This window comes from Peromyscus californicus, unplaced genomic scaffold, assembly GCF_007827085.1.
Source record: "Peromyscus californicus insignis strain IS unplaced genomic scaffold, ASM782708v3 Scaffold_3__1_contigs__length_106647218, whole genome shotgun sequence".
Lineage (NCBI taxonomy): Eukaryota > Metazoa > Chordata > Mammalia > Rodentia > Cricetidae > Peromyscus > Peromyscus californicus.
Window position 1 is genome coordinate 45,587,587 of NW_026294551.1, and position 22,393 is coordinate 45,609,979.

At 39.7% G+C, this 22,393-nt stretch overlaps 1 protein-coding gene across 3 annotated transcripts in view; it reads right to left on the reverse strand.

Moving 5' to 3' along the window:
* The window catches only part of Ssh2 (slingshot protein phosphatase 2), a 254,194-nt gene that overhangs the window by 43,440 nt on the left and 188,361 nt on the right, over positions 1 to 22,393 (reverse strand). For 2 of the 3 annotated variants that reach the window (XM_052755973.1, XM_052755975.1), the window contains 3 exons: positions 19,759 to 19,823; positions 8,673 to 8,794; positions 790 to 858 (listed from right to left, as the gene is read on the reverse strand). In XM_052755973.1, coding sequence (XP_052611933.1) covers positions 790 to 858; positions 8,673 to 8,794; positions 19,759 to 19,823 — 256 coding nt within the window. The remainder of the gene's footprint in view (positions 1 to 789; positions 859 to 8,672; positions 8,795 to 19,758; positions 19,824 to 22,393) is intronic. The other variant, XM_052755974.1, reaches the window with a different exon arrangement.

Below are 22,393 nucleotides of genomic sequence, written 5' to 3' on the forward strand. Positions count from 1 at the left end.
TATGAGCAATACTAAAGGAACTCAGCAAGCTGTAGTTAAATATACATATGTATGAAACAATAATTCAAGATGAAGTAGTCATGAATTTGAGAGGAAGTGGGGGAACGTAAGAGGAGTTTGGGGGAGGGTGAGAATTATATAAATACAGTACTCATTATACAATTCTCAAAAGTACAACAACAACAACAACAAATTCTCAAAAATAAATTTAAATAAAGAAAAGCATCAATAAATTGACTTTATCTACTAGGCAAAATTAAGTTGTCCTGATATATATTTCTATTTGGAAGTCTTTTGATTCATAGCAAACCTGACCTGGGTTTATAAACTGGAGTAAACATTTCGGTCTCTTGGGAACACATTCTAAAAACACCAGGAGGTGGGGGTGGCTGACTGGAAGGAACTGGCTCAGGAAAGGGGTTACACAGCAGGCTGACAGCTGGCAGAAGCCACAGAGGTTATTTGAAACAGAACACATCATCCTCTGGGAGAACACTGCAAGAGCAGTCCCACATGTTCACATTAAAGGGTGAGCCAACAAACTACTATTTCTTTGTCTGGCTTCCTATCATAGTCAGCTTAGAAGAACAGAAGTGAGAGACCCTGGCAAGTTGTACTTTATTCTACTTACAAAACAGCAGTTTAAAAGGCCTCACTGAGCTGCCGACATGTCAGTTCAGTTGGGCACACTGAGCCTCCCATTCAGCTGAATGAATGAGCCACTAAGACTGAGATGAGCCCACACCCCTCTGCTTTCTGCGGGAGGAGGAAGAAAGAGAAAGCTCTTACCCGTCACCATCCAAATGAATTAGGGTATCACTCCAGAGAGGCAAGACTAAGCCCATGGTACAAGTGCTACTGCAAGACAAGGAATAATCATTAAGTTACTTCCTGATATCCTAGGAAGCAGTCACCATTTACTAACTTTTAACACAAGGGATAAACCTCCAAGCAATAAAATGTGTCATCAATGTTAGAGTAGAGAAATTTCTATCATATTACTATTAATCCTGTACATGTTCTTAGGAGTTCTTTAAAAGGGATGGCCAGCTATTCCTTATATATTTGACAAAGAAAATTTATTGACTGAACTTCCTATATTGTCTTATAAGTAGCTACTATCTTAAAAAAATCCAAGTAATTACTGCTGACTTGCATTTGGTAGGTCTCAACCCAGGATACAAAATCCAACTCAATTCCAAGCATTATATCTTTTTATTTTTTCAGGGGTTAAGAGGCATGAACAAAGACTCATACAGTCCAGGCTGGCCTCAAACGCACAACAAAGCAGAGGCTGGCCTTGAACTCCTGATCCTTCAACCTTCACCTCCCAAGTGCTGGGATTACAGGTGCGCACCACCACAGCTGCCCTCAAGGACTAGTTTTAACGTCAAGAACTATTGCTAATTGCTCAAGATCTTGGAATAAATGAATTGTTCAATTCTAAGATTTACTGAAGCTGGGCAGTGGTGGCGCACGCCTTTAATCCCAGCACTCGGGAGGCAGAGCCAGGCGGATCTCTGTGAGTTTGAGGCCAGCCTGGGCTACCAAGTGAGTTCCAGGAAAGGCACAAAGCTACACAGAGAAACCCTGTCTCGAAAAATCAAAAAAAAAAAAAAAAAAAAAAAGATTTACTAAACACTAGGAATACCCAGTCTTGAAAGGAATTAAAAAATGTACAGAAGTAACAGTCATAGATTGTTATTAAGTTAGAGAAATAAAAAATACAATTTAAATGAAAGAGTACTTAGTCTTGTATGTGTGTATATGTGTGTTTAAATGAGATTTAAAAAACTTTTTATTAAATTTTATTTTTATTTTATGTGTATTCTGCCTGCATGTATTTCTGTGAACCATTTGTATGCCTGGTACCTGTGGAAGCCAGAAGGGGGTGTTGGATCCGCTGGGACTGGAGTTACAGATGGCTGTGAGCTGTCATATGGTTGCTGGGAATTGAACCTGGGTCCTCTGGAAGAGTAGTCAGTACTCTTTTAACTGCTGAGCCACCTCTCCACAGTCCTATTTTGTTTATTTTAAGAGAATCTCACTGTGTAGTCCAGACTGGCCTTGAACTCAAAATTCTCTTGTCTCAGCATTCTCTACCTTGAGATTACATGCTACCACACCTGACAAAATAATGCTATGTACTGACCTAGCATGGCTGAAATGTAGAATAGAGACATCAGCAACCAACAAAAGGGTGGTCCTACTATGGTATATTAAAATACTGCTGCAGGTTCTGGGGGTTGCAACTCAGTGGTAGAGTACTTGTGAGGCCCTGGGGTCAACTACACATCAGCCTAGGAAGGAAACTGGCTCTAAGCGAATAGAATAGGCTAGTGCAGGAAGCTCTGGCCTCCTGACCAATTATTGTATGCTCTGTGACTCCACTTCTCTGGACAACCTTTACCATTTTTGTCCCTTTCTCTTCTTCAGGATCTTTAAAGTTTTTAGTTTTGTTAGGTATGGTAGCACACACCTTTAATTCCAGTACTTGGGAAGCAGAGGCAGCAGATCTTTGTGAGGCCAGTCTACTCTACAACAGTAAGTTCCAGGCCAGCCAGGGTGACATATAAGACTTTTATCTCATACACACAAGAAATCTTTTTGAAGATACATGAATGTGTACACATATCTGTGTGTGGGCATGTGCACATGAGTGCAGATGCCTGTGGAGGCCAGAAGCTTCATATCTCCTGGAGCTAGAGTTATGGGGAACCACTGTTGATGCTGGGAAGCGTGCTTGGGTCCTCTGCAAGAAAAATGTTTATTCTGCTTAGCCATCTCTTCTGCCCCTTTCTAAGGATATGTCTTAAACTACTTCCTGCTTCTGGTCATTTTCCAAAGGATCCTTCATCTGCTCCCTGCCAATATGTCTAGAGACAGCAGTACAGCAGAAAGAACACGGTATGGGAGTGGGACACGGAGTGGTTAAGATCATGGGCTCTTAGTCAGATGGACTCTGGAACTGAGTTCTAGTAACACTCTTTCTCCCAGGGCCTTGTACACGCTAGATAAGAGCTCTCTGCCTCTGATCTACACCTCAGCCTTTAACTATGCAGTCTTAAACAAGTTACTTAATTGCTTTGTGTTGGTCTCTTCATCTATAAAAGAGGGACAAAATAACCTTTATTGCATTGTTTTAAGATCAATCAAGTGTATAAAAACATATATAAGGGTGCCTAAACAACAATAATTTCTATTTAGTAAGTATCTACTATGTCAAAATGTCTGGATTTGATCTCTTTTGGTATTGGAACGCCTCTGACCAGTTACTTAACTCCTCTCAGCCTTAGGTTCTTTATCTTTAAACATAGGTAATAGAACCTATCATCATAGGAAGTGGTTAGAAGGAGGAAAGGAGGGGGAGGATGATATATCTTAATTTAAAAAGATACCACATAACATCTTACAACTGTCTATAATTCTAATTCCAGAGGATCCAACACCTTCTTCTGGCCTCTGTGGGCACTACATTCACACAATGCACAGACATACATGCAGGCAAAATACCCATACACATAAAATAAAATTAAGAAAACAAATCTTTAAAAGAAGATTTAGAATAAAGCTAGGCATGGTGACACAAGGTACATGGGAGGGTGAGGCAGGATGATTGTGAGCTCAAGGTCAGTCTGAGTTAGAGTGTGTTTCAGGCATTGGCTTATAGAGTGGGACCCTGTTGCTCTCCCTGGCTCCCCCAGCCCCCATCAAAAAAAAAAAAAACCCAGAAGGAGAAAGAAAATATAAATATTTAAGATCCCTCTCTAACAGTTATTCAAGGAATCAAGGAGACATTATAATGTAAAACACAGGTGCACCAAACTCTGACGCGTTCAATTTCCGTTTTAGCTACTGGAATTAAAGACCCATTATAAGTAGGTGCTTCGCCGGGCGGTGGGGGCGCACGCCTTTAATCCCAGCACTCAGGAGGCAGAGGCAGGTGGATCTCTGTGAGTTCGAGGCCAGCCTGGGCTACAGAGTGAGTTCCAGGAAAGGCGTCAAAGCTACACAGAGAAACCCTGTCTCAAAAACAAAACCAAAACCAATCCCCCCCCCCACAAAACAAAAACCAAACCAAACCAAACAAACAAAAAAGCTATAACAAACCCAAAACCCCAACCACCCCAACCACCTAAAATCAAACCAACACAGAAAACGACAGCAACAATCCAAAACCAGAGGCCAGAGAGATGGCTCATTGGCTAATAGTGCTTGTTGATAGTGCTTGTTGTTCTTGCAGAGAACCTGAATTCAGGTCCCAGCAACCAGATCAGGCAGTTCACAACTGCCTGTAACTCAGCTCCAGGGGATCTAACCTTCTTCTGGCCTACATGGGTACCTGCAATGCATGTGGTGTTTGCACATGCATGTGCTTAGACACATACACACACCCCTAAACAAACAACAACAAAACCCCAGAGTTGGATATGGTGATACACATATATAATTCCAGCACTCAGGAGACTGAGTGTGAGGCAAGAGAATTTTGAGTTCAAGGAAATCCTGGGCTTCATAGTGAGAATCTTTCCCAAGGGGGGCGGGGAAGGTGAGGAGCAACAAACAAGCACCAGATCACAAAGTTCTGCTATTTTATAACCTGAAGCACATGTAGTATATTTTGAAAAACAAGGTTACAATGTATTAGGATACTTTGTAACTTAAACTACAGTACAGTTCTCAAAATAAGCTAAATGAATTGGCTACAACATAAGTACAACTACCTTGTACTTATCAAACAATCTGGCTTCTACTTTGACTAAATAGTGTTTTTGTTTGTTTGTTTTGATTTGGTTTGTTTTTTCCTTTTTTTTTTTTTCTTTTTTCGAGACAGGGTTTCTCTGTGTAGTTTTGGTGCCTTTCCTGGAGCTCGCTCTGTAGCCCAGGTTGGCCTCGAACTCACAGCGATCCACCTGCCTCTGCCTCCTGAGTGCTGGGATTAAAGGTGTGCACCACCATTGCCTGGCTGATTTAATATTGTTTAAAAACACTGTTATTTTCATATCTGGATATACGAAATGATACGAATCCCTTTAAAAGTAACTGAGAGGAACTGAGCACTAGTATTCTGAGGTCAAAGCCTTTCTTTTACTGTTCAACAGGTTCACTCAAACAGAAGACGCATAAGATTTTACAATGCTAGGCTTAACAAAAAGAAACTCATTTCTAGCTCTTCATGTCCCAGTTTGTTTCTGAGACACTAAAATTTGATCAGTGCAATGGCATCTGTCAGGTATGATCCAGACAGACTAACAGAACAAACTGATGTGATTTGCTGAGGATAAATTACTAGGCACCCATGGAAAGTCCGCTCAGCCATCCGATGGTTCACACTCTGGAGTCAGAATCTGTAGTTGCTGCCTCCAGTCTCCAGGGGAAGGAAGCCTCAGCTCCAGTTTCCATGCACTTGTAGTTCCCTCCTAGGTTTTCTTTTCCTTTTGTCTTCTTTCTTTCTTTTTTTTTTTTTAGATAGGGGTTCTCTTTGTAGCCCTGGTTGTCCTGGATCTCTATAGATCAGGCTGGCCTCAAACTCACAAAGTCCCTGCCTCTGCCTCCAGAGTGCTGGGACTAAAGGCGTGCATCGCCATGCCTGGCATCTACAGGTTTTCAAGGGAGGGGTCGGGGGAACTAAACAAAGGAAACATGGCCACAGTAATTCTGTCTAACTGAATTTCCTGCAATAATGGAAATATTCTGTACACATGTGCTGTCCCATATGGGAGCTGTTTATCACACATGACTACTAAGTATATGAAATGTGACTAGTTATGAAAGAAAATTTTTTAAATATATCATTATTTTAGTCTTTATTTACTTAAAAAGCTACAGGTGTCTAGTGGCAAATGTACTAGACACTATAGGTCCAGACAGGTAAAAGTCCAAATCAGAGATCATAAAACTCCAATGTGGAAACATAGGTAGTTTCCTACTTCCTCCTCCTTGAGACAATCTTGTTATATATAGCCCCGGACGGCCTGAAACTTACTACATAGACCAGGCTGGCCTCAACTTCTTGGCAATTCTCCTGACTCTGTTTCTGGAGTGCTGGAATTACTGGAGCATGCCACTATTCTCACAAAACAAGTACTTTCTTACTAAAAGGCCTGTTATTTAGGGAAAACATCAGAAGTCAAAACTTCAAGAGAAAACTTCCTACACGTTGTTGCCAAGCCTCTGTCAATTCAGAGCATATAAGTAAATGCTGTAACTGGTGTACAAGTTCACAGCTCTGGCCTTGTCATCTTTATGAACTCAGAAGTCATTCCCCAAGTTGACCTCTGTCTTATTTATTTATTTATTTATTTATTTATTTATTTATTTATTTATTTATTTATTTAAATCAACTTGACACATCTGGAAAATGGGAATGAAACTCAACTGAATAATTGCCTTGATTGGATTAGTCTGTCAGCTTGTCTACAGGGGCACTTTCTTGCTTGCTAATTAATGCAGAAGGTGCTAGCCTATTGTGGGCATGTGAGCCTGGGAGCAAGTAAGCAAGCAGCATTGATCTCTGTGGTGTCTGCTTCAGTTCCTGACTCTAGAGTCTTGCCCTGCCTCCCCTTGACGTTGGACTGTAACCTGTAAGCTGACATCTTTCCTCCCCAAGTTGTTTTTGACGATTTTGTTTTGTGTGCATGGGGTAGCATGTTGGAGGTTGGAAGAGGACAACTTGAGGGAGTTGGTTCTCCCCACTATGTGGGTCTCGGGGACCTGAACTTGGGTTGTCAGGCTGGGCAGCAGGCGCATTTACCCACTCAGCTATCTCATCAAGTCTGTTTCTGTCAGAGCTTTATCACAGCAACACAAAGCAAACCAAGACAACTTCTATGTACAAACTAGGGTAAAGGCTGGTTTTGGAAACTTTCTAGTGATCCTGGGATCTCCCTGCCTCTCTACAAAATCAGGACAATGAGACTCGCTAGCAATCCTGCTACGAACATTTCTTTCTTTCTTTCTTTTTTTTTTTTTGGTGGATGAATTTCCCCAGGCCTGGGTCACACTCCTAGCTACTGCACAATTCCATTCTAGTCCTGAACCAGGAAGTCATGGTTTGAGACATCTGACAGGATTTCCTGAGGCTTATTATCTCAGAGTGTAAAGATCTGCTTAGCAGTCACATTCCATAGTCTTCCCAAAGATTCTTCAGAAAGAGTAGAAAAATAGAACAGAAAAGCCTTAAGCCTTTAGGACACAACCCCCAAAAGCCTCAAAACAACAACAACAAAAATCTAGGTTCTGTCAGAGGTATCTTTAATTACAGGAAGCAAAGTACACCTGATTTTTTAACCCAGGACCATTGGTACATTACCAAGAAAGGCATGTACCCTAGGATTACCAAAGTAGAGAATCACTGATGGAAAGAATTAGACTAACAGGAAAAAGCAACATTTCCCCGATTTGCTTAATTATTATCATTAGTACCTAGTAATGAGAAAGGTAAGGAATAAAAATAGTAAATTAGAAATAGCCCAAGACATTTAGCAAGTGTGCTTGTCTTTGAAGATCATGGCCAAGACTTATTTTCTAGTTTTATGCCTTGATTTTTCTGTCTATGTGTGTGTGTACATGTGTTCATATGTTTATGGGGTGCATGTGGAGGTCAGACATCAACCTTGGGTAACTTCCTCAATTGCTCTTCACTTTAGAGACATAGTTTCTCACTGAACTTGGTTTTCACAGATTTGGCTAGGTTGGCTCCCTTGCTGGCCATCTGTCAGCCAGCTAGTCCCAGGGATTACTCTGTCTCCACTTCCTCAGTGCTGGGATTATAGGCACATGCTGCTGTGCCTAGATTTTTCACCAATGCTAGGGATTGAACTAAGGTACTTGAGCTTGCATGGCAAATACTTAACCAACTGAACCATCTCCTCAGGCTGTCATGAATTATTTAACTTAAAACTTCATTACCACATACTCACTATAAAAGATAATGGGTTGTACTGTGACACTTTCATAAATATATATATGTCAATCATTCCATAAACATAAATATTGTGGTGGTTTGAATAAGAATGGCCCCCATAGGCTTATATACTTGCTTAGTTATCAGGAAATGGCACTACTTGAGAAGGATTAGGAGGTATGGCCTTTGTTGGAGTAGGTGTGGTCTTGTTGGAAGAAATGAGTTACTGGGGGGTGGGCTTTGAGGTTTCAAAAGCCCAAGTCAGGCCCAGTGGCTCTCTCTTCCTGCTGCCTATGGATCTGGATATAGAATTCTCAGCTACTTCTCCAGCACCATGTCTGCCTGAGTGCTGCCATGCTCTCTGCCGTGATGATAATGGACTAAATAAACCTCTGAAACTGTAAGTAAGTCCCAATTAAATGCTTTCTTTTATAAGAGTTGTTGTGGTCATGGTTTCTCTTCTCAGCAATACAACAGTGACCAAGACATAGATCAAGAATACAAGCTGGGCATGGTGACTCACACCTTTAGTCCTAGCACTTGGGAGGCAGAGGCAGGGTGATCTCTGAGTTCGAGGCCAGCCTGGTCTACACACACACACACACACACACACACCCCCTTCATCCTCTTACCTTCTTGTTTAATTTTATTTTGAATTTTAAAAGCATAATTATGCAAGACATTTTTGTAATAGTTCAAATAACTATACTAGGTTAATTAAAAGGTAGTTTTCATGCTCCTCCCCCATTTTTTAATGGTACCATACCTGTCATTAGAAGAAAAATCCATTCCCAGGACAATGCTTTCTTCCGTGTCTTGTCTACCATTAGTTGAAACCACCACCATATAGCGTGTTCGATTTTGGTAAGTACTTTCCAATCTTACAGCCTGAGGTCAACAGATAACAAAGAAACAAGGAATTTAGAGCATTTTTAAATCATTTAATCTTTTTTTTGTTTTAAACCAGCATCTCATAGCATGCTACCAAGGCAAAAAAGGTGATAGTTGGGAGACCTAAATTCAAAATTCAACTCAAATATTAACTATAAAATCTTTGATATAATACTAAATTAATGGGGGTATATAATAATACTTATGTTGTTTTAATAATCTTATAACTGGGTATACAAACCACACTTAAGGCAGGACTCATGCCCAGTAGTAGATGGCCAACATAAAATGAACTCAATGGTATTTTTGTAGATTTTTTTTTGTGGGGGGGAATCTCATATTGCTTTTGTTTAGGCTTTTTTTTTTTAATTAAAAAAAAAACAAACACTTAACCTAACTGGTCTTTTGCTTGTATTATGGTTTCTGATTTTGTGTTTTCATTGATTTCTTTTTTGTGTGTGTATGTCTGTGTTTCTTGTGCATTTTCATTGTTTTTTCTTTTCATTTATTCTGATTTGTTTTAAAGAGAGAGAAAGAAGGTGTGGAGTTGGATGGATGGAGATGAGGGAGAGGAAATTGTGATTAGAATATTTTATATGAAAACATTTATTTTCAATAAAAATAAAATGAACATTATATACAGGATAAGTATATAAGTCACTATAAATATACATTAAGTTGGTCAAACTCAAAATGCTATAGATGTATATTTTATTGAAATATATAGTACTCATATATATTATAAACTATATACATAATACTTTATAAAAATATATATATATTTCTCTGCCTTATATAGTCTATGTATCTATATGTACTTACCTATCTCCACAAACTTTAGGGTAAGGTAACAATCATTCTTATCAAATCCGTTTCTCCTGGTAAAGAGTCTTTGTTTCACCAAGCTTTAGTTAGGCTCTTGGACTTTGTCCTAGATCTATCTGTGCAATTACTTGCAAAATTAAACTTTAGCAAGAACCCCCACTAAATTTGTTTATCTGGAGTCTACGTCATCCCTACTCGATACTCCTTGACATCTAACTGGGTTTTTCATCCTCTACCATCTCCCAAGTGATATACCATCACCCTGGCCTATCCTCAACTAAAATCCTCTAAATCATTTTAAGCCAAAACTTGATACTGAGGGTTCTCTGAAATAAAAGGCCTATTGAGCCATTACAGAGAAGGATCTTATCTATGGGTAAGTTTTTCAACCACCTGCAGGGAAGTGAGGTAGCAGATGGAAACATGCCTGCTGGGCCTCAGGGTGAAAGCATATTGTAATAGTTACTTTTTGTAACTCATAGAAGGAAGAGCTGATTTAGGCTTTAGGGTTCCAGAAGGAGAGTCCATAATGGGGGACGCATGCCAGCAGTTAGCTAAAGCAAGGAAGCTCAGATCCCATTTCTATCCACAAGCAGGAAGCACAGAGGCTATAAACCCTCAAAGTTTGTTCCCCATGAACTTCCTCTAGTTAGGCATGACTAATTTCTCAGACAAAATACAAACTGGGTACCAAGTTTTCAAATACCTAAGTCTATAGGAAAGCCTATAGGAAACATTCTTACTCAAACCACCACATGTTTATACTGAAAAATTTGAGAGGGAAAGAATCCACACTGACTACAGGAAAGAGTGAACTAACGAGAAGCAGGCAGAGGTTTGAGACAGGAGGTCAGTCTGTATGAAGGACTCATTGTTTCTTGATTGGCTGGGGTGAACAATCCAGAAAAATGCATTTATAATGAGAATATGGTGTACAGCCTAGTGGTCTGCTCTCTAGAACTCAGTCTAGGTTTCAAAATCTATTAAGTTAATTAGGCACAAAGGTGTTAACTGATTAGTTTTCCTTTCATATCTTCCCCTCTGTCCTCTAACCCTGATAATTTAGGATAGTTCAGGATTTTTTTCTTTTTTGGTTTTTCAAGACAGGGTTTCTCTGTGTAGCTTTGCGCCTTTCCTGAAACTCACTTGGTAGTCCAGGCTGCCTCGAACTCACAGAGATCCACCTGCCTCTGCCTCCCGAGTGCTGGGATTAAAGGCGTGAGCCACCACCGCCCGGCTAGTTCAGGATTTTTAAAACTACATTGTTTAATTTCTGTGTGTATGTGTGTGGGGCACCCACCTGTGCATGGATCTGTAGAGACTAGAGGTCAATTCTGGGTACCTTCCTCTGGCCTGAATATTTGCTTTATTGTTTGAGACAGGGTCTCTTCACTGAACCCAAAGATCATTTTGTCTAGCCTGGCTGGCCAGCACTGGGACAACAGGCACACGCTGCCCCGTGTGGCTTTTCCTACATGGGTGTTGGGTATCTGAACTCACGTCCTCAGGCTTGCATGACGAGTACACCGCTGCCTAGCTCACAGATTTCTACCAACTCCCCATTTTCTTTCTTTCTTTTTTTTGGTCAATTTAGTCTCGGTCCTTCACTTATCTTTGATATTTTCGCTCAGCAGCCTTCATCTACAGGACTCAACTCTGCTGTTTGGCTATGAATTCTTGCCTGTCCATGCTGGATTTACAATTAAGCCCAATTCTACACTGAGGTTTCCCAGCTTTATCTCAATAGTCTTGAATAACATTTTTTTAATCACCTAAAAAAGAAAGAATCTTATGAAATTATGAATGTGAATCAGTGCATAATACATGGTAAATGATTACTACCCCACTGTAATGTGTTTCTATGAGCAGAATTCGTAACAATTGCCAAAATATGTTCTATAAACTGAAGAGGGGCAAATGAGGAACATGAATGTGAACACTCATCTCATACATAAAATTTGCACAAGCTACTGTAATATGAAGCAAACTATTAGTATTATCCAGGGGAAATTACTGGCCCTGTGCAAATGAGTATCTGTTTGTAACAGATATTTATGTATATAAACAGATGTTTGCATATCTGCATGTGACAGGATTTTTTTCCTCCCCTACTCCTGATTTATTATTACTATTATTACTACTACTACTATTATTATTACTATTAGTGTGTGTGTGTGTGTGTGTGTTGGTGCGTGTGTAAAGGTCATGGGCAACTCTTTGGAGTTGTTTTTCTTTATCCACCCTTATGTGGGCTCCACGGATTGAATTCAGTTTATCACTTTATGTGGCAAGCACCTTTACCCACAAAGCCATTTTAGGGGCTGCCTCCTTTTGTTTTTTATTTTATTTTTTCTAGACAGAGTTTGCTATGTAGAGTAGGCTTGAACTCACATAAATCCTCCTTCCTCAGCCTCTTGAATTCTGAGAGTACAGGCCTATGCCCCCATGTCAGCTTCTTCTTAGATTATTTTATGTGTACGAGTGTTTAGTCTGCATGTATGGAAGGGCATCACATGTATACCTGGTGCCTTTGGAACTGGAACTGGAATTACAGATGGTTGTGAGCAGCCATGTGGGTGCTGGAACTGAACTTGGGTCCTCCACAAGAGCAGCTAGCATTCTTAATGGAAGAGCCATCTCTCTAATCCTTTATTTATTTATTTATTTGTTTATTGATCCGTCTATCATTTTTTAAAAAAGATTAATTTATTTATTATGTCTACAGAGTTCTGTCTGCACATATCCCTGCAAGCCAGAAGAGGGCACCAGATCTCATTACAGATGGTTGTGAGCCACCATGTGGTTGCTGGGAATTGAACTCAGGACCTTTGGAAGAACAAGCAGTGCTCTTAACCTCTGAGCCATCTCCCCAGCCCCATCCTTTATTTTTTATTTTTTAAAGACAGGGACTGTCTATGTAGCCCTGGCTGTCCTGGCCTCATTATATAGTCTAGGCTGGCCTCAAACTCAGAGCAATCTACCCGCCTCTGCCTCAGCTTCTTCTTTACCTTCAACAATTAAAGATTCCTTTTTCAGAAGCTTCTTAGTTTTTAAAAGTTTTAATTCATTGTTTATGTATTCAAAGTGCCTTCAGAAGATTGGAATGTAAACAGGGTCTTGGATGAAGTTAAGGGCTTACCTGCTAGTGTGATAATGGCAGCGTGATTACTATCCCTCTGTTTAATATCTGAAGTAAAATGTCACATCACATGGTGATGGCTACTAAAGCTGACTCAAAAAATTTCTGGGACTTATTTTCTATTTTGACTGTTTGGAAAATTTCTTAATAAGTTAAAAAAATCACTGTATAAACAAAGCAAAATGGTTTCCAGGCAACAATCATTTGAATATTTGCCATACATATGCTGCCTATGCCAGGACAGCACAAGGGCTGGGAAATCAACGGTGGAAGATGGAGACATCGCTCTCCCCTTGTGAGATGTATGCTCTACTCCTACTGTCTCAAAAATCAAGTAAATCAATTAAATTAAATAAAGACAGTCTTATGTATCCCAGGCTGACTTCTAACTTACACAGTCAAGGATAACTCTTAACTGGTCCTTCTGCTTCCACTTCACAAGGGCTAAGATTACAGGTATCCACCACCACGCTCAGTTTCTGTGGTGCTGGAGATATGACCCAGGGCTTCAAGGATTCTGGGAAAGCACTCCACCAACTAAGTTATAAACCTAGCTTTATGCCTCTGTTCTGATATTCCTAAGAAAAGCTAGGGAAGTAAAGACAGTGGATGTGGCTAAATTACAGCTTCTTTGTTAGAACTGACACAATCAGAATGCAATGCCATCATTCTGACGCCAAAGACACAAGCCATACTGTTGTTCACTTTATGTTCCATGAAGAAAAGTTTTGAAATCAAATTCACTTATGAGACACCAAGAGGAACTAACATTTAAATGGACCACAGTCTAGAGTTAGTCAACTGAGATTGAGGAGGAACATTAAACACACAAAGCTATGGGTAACAGTAGATACACATGAGGTGGACTGGGAGGCAGCTCTGGATTTCCTTATAGAAACACTCAAGACATACATGTCATTTTTAAACTTACGTTTATTTATTTAGTGTGTGTGAGAGGTGCAGAAGTCAGTTCTCTCCTTCCACACGTGGGTCCTGGGAGAGAACTCAGGTTGCCAGGCCTGGTGCAAAGTGCCTTAACCTTAGTGACCAAATTATCTCACTGGCCCCATAAACTGTTATTTTAACCAGACAAGCTGGTGCAGGTAAAATCAGATTTGAAAACATTTAATTAACTGTATGCACATGAATGATGTGTGTGTACATGGTGCACATATGGAGGTCAAAGGACAGACAGCCTGTAAGAGATGGTTCTCTCCTTCCGCCATGCGGGGCCTGGGGGTCAAACTCAGGTCATCAGGCTTAGCAGTTGGTCTCAAACCTGCTATGTAGCCTGGGAGGAGAATTCCCTGGAATTTTTGATCTTCCCAGTGCAAGGATTACAGGCAAGTGCTATCATGCCTGGTGTATATGGTACTGGAGTTGGAACCCAGGGCATCATACATACTAGTTAAGCACTCTACCAACTGAGCTATATCCCTAGTCCCAGAACGTCTAATAAACAAGATTTCAGATCTTATTACACATTTAAACTTGAGCATGCCTTGGCAATCTTTAAACTAAATGTTCAATTTCTAAAATGTGTTAGAAGCAAATTTTACCTGCAAATACAAATGGTGTGGAAACAAACTGAACTATGATTCTGAGAAATTAAAAAAAATTGAAACATTTTTCTTTAGCTATGTGTTGTATACATGTGTATACTGTTGTATATATGTGTATAGCATATATGTATATACTGTATTTGTGTGCACTGTGCATGTGGGTGTCTTCTCCAATTATTCTCTGTCACATTTTCTGAGACAGGCTCTTTTACCGAAACTTGAGCTCACCAATTTGGCTAGACTGGATGGCCAGGCAAAAGCAGGGGATCCTTAGGGCTTGCTGGCCATCCTGTCTAGCCAAATTGGTTGCCTCTCCAGTGCTTGGATTATAGATATGTACTATTAACACCAGCTTTTTTAACATCTCATGTCCTCAGGGCTGTGCAATAAGCACTATACTGACTAAGCCATCTCTTTAACTTTCTCTGTCTGATGGTTCATACACCAACTGATTGGTTAAGTCAAGGTTGATGAAAGAAAAAAGTCTTCCAAAATATAGTCTATAATGCTTGATATCTGGCTCAAGACATTTTGGTAAGTGATATTCAGTGCAAACATTTTCTGTCTTTTAGTATTCAACTTGATAACATCAAGAGCTCATCATTCAAAGAATCACCTTAAAGCTCTCAGTCCAATTTAAGTATTGTACCTAAGTGGAGCAGTTCACAGATCCTACCTGGCACAAGAGCTTTTCTCATCCCCCTCATCTAATAGCCTGAAACAGTTTTCTTGAAGCATACATCACACATTTGTTTTAATTTTATTTTCATCATAAGTCTAGACCATGCCTCTGCATGCAGTATTTATCCTCAGGGAAGCCACATTATAAAGACACAATGTCTAGACAAGCAGCTCACCCAATCCATCAGAAAGGTTTCAAAAGTATGTAAGTATTAAATTCTAGCCAAAAGAACAAAGTAATATCAGTAGCTAAGATTAAAATAGACTTCAGACATGACATTAATAAATTAAAGAACACTGTCTTCAAGAGTTTGAGGAAGTGTCTGTTGAAAAAGAATATCAAGTTTAAAAAAATCTATAAATTACATTCTGTCGAATCCCTGAAAACCATGGTCAAGGCTAAAGATATGGCTCAGTGGTAGGGCACTTGTCTACCAAGCAAAAAAGACCCCAGGTCTGATCCCCAGCACAGTCAATACCTCCTTGCCAAATTCATGATTAATTTATTGACATGGCAAGATACCCATGACAAACAGGTTAAAAGACACTACACAGCTCACTTTATAAAACAACAAAACAAAATTAAGCAGGGCTGTTAGTTCACCAGACTGCCCACCTCGACCCTATGTAAATACCAAGAGAGAGTGAAAGGTGCTTATTCAAATAGCCAGGAGTGGTTTTTCCCAGAGTGTGGGATATGGTGATTTCATCTTTATTCCTTTTTGAATTGTCTGATTTGGAAAACAAAACCAAACTGGACACAATGCACTTATACTTAGAAAAAAAATAAACTAATTTTCATTTGAAAAAACTTAACATATTATAAAACTAAAACCCAAAAAACTAATTTTCTAAAATTATCCTGCCAAGTTTTTAGCTTTTGCAAAAACTTCAATTGAAGATGCTGTAAATATTTTGAAAATTGTTAATTTCTCATTTGGTTTTTAAGTAGTCCTTTGATAATTCAGAAGAACACTATAAAACCATTTCCTTATTTAACAACTAGAAGTTTCTTAAATACTGAAGTAACATTTATACCTGTACTTGGAAAGTAGAATTCCCCCAAAAGAAAACAATGTTTTCAATGTTTAAGCAAAAAAGTAGGGTTTGGTTGAGTTATTAAGAAGAAAAAGGCTGGGCAGGGCTGGCACACATTGTTAATCCCAGCACTCAGGAGGCAGAGACAGGAGGATCTCTGTAAGTTCCAGCCCAGCCTGGTCTACAGAATGAGTTCCAGGACAGCCAGGGATAGACAGTGGAACTCTGTCTCAAAAAAAAAAAAAAAAAAAAAAAAAAAAAAAAAAAAAACCCACAAAAAAGAAAAAGAAAGAAAGAAAGAAAAAAAAGTGGACTTTCAGTTGACTATCCAATTTTTAACCTTATGTACAAGTCCTGAGATAAGAGCTTTAGCATTCCAAATTTAACTCCAAACAAAAGCCTTTGCTTTGGGTCTACAAATGCCCCTTTCAGTTAGAAAGTGCTAATTTGTCCAAAGTCACACAATGCATTTACTTATTTTCCTGAAGATGACTCACTCAATAATCTGAAACATAATGACTATGTGTTTGTAACAATTCAAAATAACTGTAAAATAGCTTGTCATTTTAATGATTAATTCAGAGGCACAAGTTACAACTTACGTTTGAACTTACGTTCTGTAAATGTAATACATACACGAGACTGTCTGTCAAAATCTAAAAAGTTGAAGCTGCATATTTTAGTAGGAAAAGAGGCTTTCATCCTCAACTCTGCCTCCTAACTTTATTCTTAATTCTTTCAAGTTTCATGCGTGCGCGGGGGAGAGGGGGATTATCCCATATTTAGGGGTTCAAACTAAAGTTCAGAAGATAACGAATGAGAAAAAGATAAAACACACAATGACATCCTTAGCTCTGGCTTTCCCACACCGCACCATGTTCAAGAGCTATTGGCAAATAGCCAGCCTGTACTAGTGACTATGGTATGGGTTATGGGAAGTTATATTCAAAGTGTGATCAGCATCTTTTGGAAACTTGTTAAAAATATAAATTATCTCTACTTCCTCCCCACCAACCAAACACTGCCAGAGAAGCCCAGAAACTGGTAGTTGACAGTAGCTCTTGAGGGGATTCTGATATACCCTCAAGTCTCAGAACCACTGCTTTAGAATACCAATGCTTTAAGAATGGTGTTCCATGTCGCACAGATGGATTTTTAAAGAATTATTTGAGAAAATATATAAAAAAATGCAGATGGCCAGAAAGATACTTCAGCAGGTAAAACTGGTTGGCATACAAACCTGATGATCTGAGTCCAGTCCTTGGATTCCAGCATGGAAGGAGATAACCAACTCCCGAAAGTTCTCTGATCTCCACACTACCTCATGGCATAAGTGTCCCTACTCAGTCTCTCACATGTACACATAAATACACAGATAGACACATGTGAAATACTTTTTAAAATGCAGACAATGATGGGAAAATGGCACAGCAGGTAAATCTCAGTGAGAGACCTTATTTTAAAAAAATAAGGTAGAGTGTGGTGGGAAAGACACCTAATGCCACCCTATTGCTTCCACATGCACACACACGGTGAGTGTACTTGCACATATGTATATAGCATACATAAATTATTAAAAATTTTTAAGAAAAAGTGTGGCAGGGTGATGATGGTGCACGCCTTTAATCCCAGCACTCAGGAGGCAGAGGCAGGTGGATCTCTGTGAGTTTGAGGCCAGGACAGAGTGAGTTCCAGGACAGAAAAAAAAAAAAAAAAAAAAAAGAAAAAGTGTGCATCAATCAATTAATAAATGAATAAGGTAGAGAGTGATTAAAAAGGAGAGCTATTGAGGAGGATGGTACTTAACATTAACCTCTGGCTTCTACATGTATATGTACACACACAGCACAGAGTCAGCATTTGAGAGAAAAAGTAAAGTAAATGATGAATCAGTGATTACCAGAGAGTTCAGAAGCTTGATCAACTTTCTACAGTCAATCTCATACTTTACTCATGATCTCTCTTCTTGGACAGAAAGTAGAAGGCAGCTATTTGAATTTAATATGCTTGTAGCTTAGTCAACTTCCAAGTTACTACTTTAACCTAGAGGGTCTGGTGACCACACGCTTGAATAACAACTGCCTAGTGTACTTCCTTCTGTCTATTCTGAATTAGCTTCTAGAGAATCTTCCTTAGACACTGTAGCTGGTTCATGTTATTTTTTGGCTCAAAAAACTTATATTTCACAACTGCCTCATGAAGAGGGAGAGGTACTGACTGGCTTTATAGTAATCTAGGGATCAAATACAAATGTAAATGTGAGATAAGCCACATGGATTCTAAACAAGTAAAGCCACATGCTCATCTCATGTCATTTTTTCCTCCTCCCACTCCCATCCAGAGATGGAGTCTCAGGTTGTCCTGAACTCATTCTATAGACCAGGCTTGACTTGAACTCACCGAGATCCGCCTGCTTCTGTCTCTCAAGTGCTGGGATTAAAGTTGTGTGCCATTATGCCTAGGTGTTTTGTCTTTGAGACAGTGTCTTGCTGGTGTACTATTCTATCTAGACCAGGCTGGCCTTGAACTAGAAGTAGTACTCTTGTCCGGGATGATAGGTGTGTACCACTATGCTAGATATTCATTCCATTTTGGTTTTCTTATTTTTATTACAGTCAGAAAAGTAACCATGTAAAAAAGACACATGACTTCCAAGTGTCCAGAAGACAACAGGGTAAGCAGATTATAGCAAACCTCAACCCAGCAGGATCTCTACATGCCAATCTAGTTGTGTTTTGTCACATGAGGATAAAATCTTGGCACTGCCATAAGTTTAATCTTCTGAAGACCCAGATTTTGACTTTTATATGTAATCCAGCTTTAACATTCTGGGTAATATAAAAAATAAACCAAACCAAACAGCTGTGTGTTCTAAACAGAATCTATCTCTAGTCTATGACCTGCTTGTTTGAGAGCTCTGTTTACGGCATTAAATCCTTCCTCACTGGCCTGCCACACTCCTACAGCAGCATTTCATTCATTATCCTCCTCCTCTTCTTCTTTGAGACAAGGTCTCTTTATAGAGCCCTAGCTGTCCTGGAGCTTGCTTTGTAAAACAAGTTGGACTCAACTCAGAGCAATCCACCTGCCTCTGGCCCCGAGTGCTGGAATTAAAGGCATGCAGCTACCATACTGGCCCCCATTTCACACTTCTTAATGTGTCTCTTTAATCCTGTCAACTGTGAGAGCAGTCAAGGAATGAGGAAAAGGGCAAAGACAGCCTAAGGTAACTAGTCCAGCATGACATGGTTAGCCCAGGTCTCTTGACTCAGTCAGTAACAATTGCTAGTTATTTCTCTCATACCTCATCCTTCCCTTTACGTCCTTTTGCTTAAGCTATGTTCTTATTTAGGATGAACTCTGTCTGCTTAATCTCATCATCTTTTAAGATCTGCTCAAGTTCCACTGTTTAGCATAAAACCTTCTCAACCAGGTCAAATTCCTAAGTTTTCTCTCCTTTTTCTGAACTTCAATTGTTGTTATGGACAATAACTTACAAATCAGCACTTAACAACAATCTTGAGCCATCAGAGTATTTTATATCACTTCATATTATGTTTTACAAGAATTAAACTCTCAGCTGGATTGGGATAGGTCATTCTTCATTTCTATTCTACCTAGTTCTTCGCATTGTGTTTTAACAAAAATTGACTTCAATATTGGCTAAATTAGGCAGCCTTTTGAGGAAGACAATTACGAGAATGCCATTAACTTACCAGCCTTATGTTGTCTTCTGGGCGGAGTAATATGAACATTGCTTGAAGATGTTGTTGGAGATCACCTGGTGAGATTTACAAAGCAAAGGATGATTAGTCTCCATTCAAAAATCAATAGAGAGGATTCCTTCTACCTTGGCGACTTGTAAAGTTATGATTTACTGAGAAGAGTTAAATTTTTTTTTTTTACATTTGAATTTATTTTAGTGTGTGTGCATGCCCACGTGCTCATGTATCATGGCACTTTCCATGGAGGTTGTGGGGATTGGTTCTCTCTTCCACTATGTGGGTGCCAGGGATTGAACTTGGGTTGTCATACTTGGCAGCAAGCACCTACACCCATGGAACCCTCTCATAAATTTTTGTTGTTGTTTAGGACTGGGTCTCACTGTATATCCCTGGCTGATCTGAAACTCCATACGTAGATGAGGATGGCTTCCAACTTACAGAGACCTGCCTGCCTCTGGAGTGCTGGGATTAAAGGGGTGAGCCACCATGCCCAGCTCCATCTCATATTTTTATCATGAGTGTAGGTGCTCAATGAGGCCAGAAGAGGGTGATGGAGTTGGTTGTGGGCCAACTGATGTGAGTGCTGAGGACAAACTTGGGTCCTCTATAAGAGAAGTACGTGATTTTAGCTGTTGAGACATCTGACCAGGTTGCTGAGTCACAGAAATCAGTTAAGATTGTTGGTTTAACTTTTTTGTTTGTTTGTTTGTTTGTTTTTTTTTTTTTTTGGTTTTTCGAGACAGGGTTTCTCTGTGTAGCTTTGCGCCTTTCCTGGAACTCACTTGGTAGTCCAGGCTGGCCTCGAACTCACAGAGATCCGCCTGGCTCTGCCTCCCGAGTGCTGGGATTAAAGGCGTGCGCCACCACCGCCCGGCCTGTTTTTTGTTTTTTGAGACAGGGTTTCTTTGTGTAGTTTTGGAGCCTGTCCTGGATCTCATTCTGTAGGTCAGGGTGGCCTCGAACTCACAGAGATCCGCCTGGCTCTGCTTCCCGAGTGCTGGGATTAAAGGCGTGTGCTGCCGCCTGGCTTAATTTTTTAAATAGTAAGAGAGTAGTAGGCTGCATTTTTATATATTTACTTTCAGTGTATAGTATGTTAAAATTTATATCTGTCCTAGAGAAGATATACTTGAGAACAATCTCTATTTCATACAACGGTAGAAGTGGATGAGCAATCTGTTGGTGGAGTCCCATAAAGGGTAGTAAAAGAACTGTTTAAAGAATTATCCTTGAGTTTTGAATGGTATACATAATATCTTCTTCTGTAATAATAATACTGAAATGCCTTTAACTTAAATACTGTTAGATTCCCTTTATTTTCAATAGTTTAAAATGGTTAATGGATGATATTAAAATGAGAATACTTATTAAATAGAACATATCAGGAATAGTTATTCTCCTGAACATATTAGATGCTTTAACATGGCCAACTATTTGAAACCTAACTTATTCTTACATATTTTTTAAAACTAAATTGAAAATCTCTGTAGTAAGATTTAAGATACTAGTACTCAGGAGGCAGAGGCAGGCGGATCTCTGAGTTCAAGGCCAGCCTGGTCTACAGAGCAAGTTTCAGGACAGCCAGGGCTGCACAGAGAAACCCTGTCTCAAAAAAGAAAAAAAAAGATTTAAGATACTAAGGATGATGCTAGGCATTATGGTACATGTCTTTAATCCCAACACCTAGGAGGCAGAGGCAGGTAGATCTCTATGAGTTCAAGGCCAGCCTGGTCTACACAGTGAGCTCTAAGCCAGCCAGGGCTATGCAGTGAGACCTTGTCTCAAACAACAACAAACCAAAAACAAAAGAGACTAGGATAAAAAACAAAACAAAACCCTGCGGAAACTTATATTTTATAAGCTTGTAGAGGTATACACACATACACACATACACACACACACACACACATACATACACACACTATTTAAAAAGAATAGGAATTTGAACACAGATATATTGTATGGGTGGACAATGATTCCCACAGAAGACACGTGTTATTAATTGAAAATCACCAGTACTAGATATGAGTTCCCTCTCTATACATTATTAGTCAGGAAGGCTCGACAGACACCCCCAAAAAATACAGGCTATTGTCATTGCTCTTAGTTGCTTACCAGAACTAGATGGTATGCCCCTATTGCTGAAGACACAATATACTTTGGTTGCAGGACACAGAAATCAAGCTGGAATTAACCTGAAAGTTCTTCCTGCTGACCAACTTTCATAGTGCCAGAAGGTGGTACACAGGCCACTGTGGGGAGCAAAGCTATGCAGTCACCCTGCATGCTGTACTACTCATCTCCCAGACAAGGTGCTCTCACTGGTGCAACGATGGCACAAAGGTGAGGGGCTTTTAGATTGGATTTGGCTTGTTCCACAAGGAAGAATTTAGGCCTGGAACTGTAAACCTGGTCAAAGCTCAAGGTTCTGGAGCAGAGGCTCTGGGGAAGAACCTATTACTGTTGTTTTCTTAAACAACATGTTGTTGGACTACCTTGTTAATATTTATTCTTATACTCATAGATTAGTACTGCCCTCAACCTTGACCAGAGAAACTTCTTTCTGCAGTGGTCAACAGTTATATGCACACTCCTAACTGATCAAGGTGCCGAGAGTGTCTGTTGA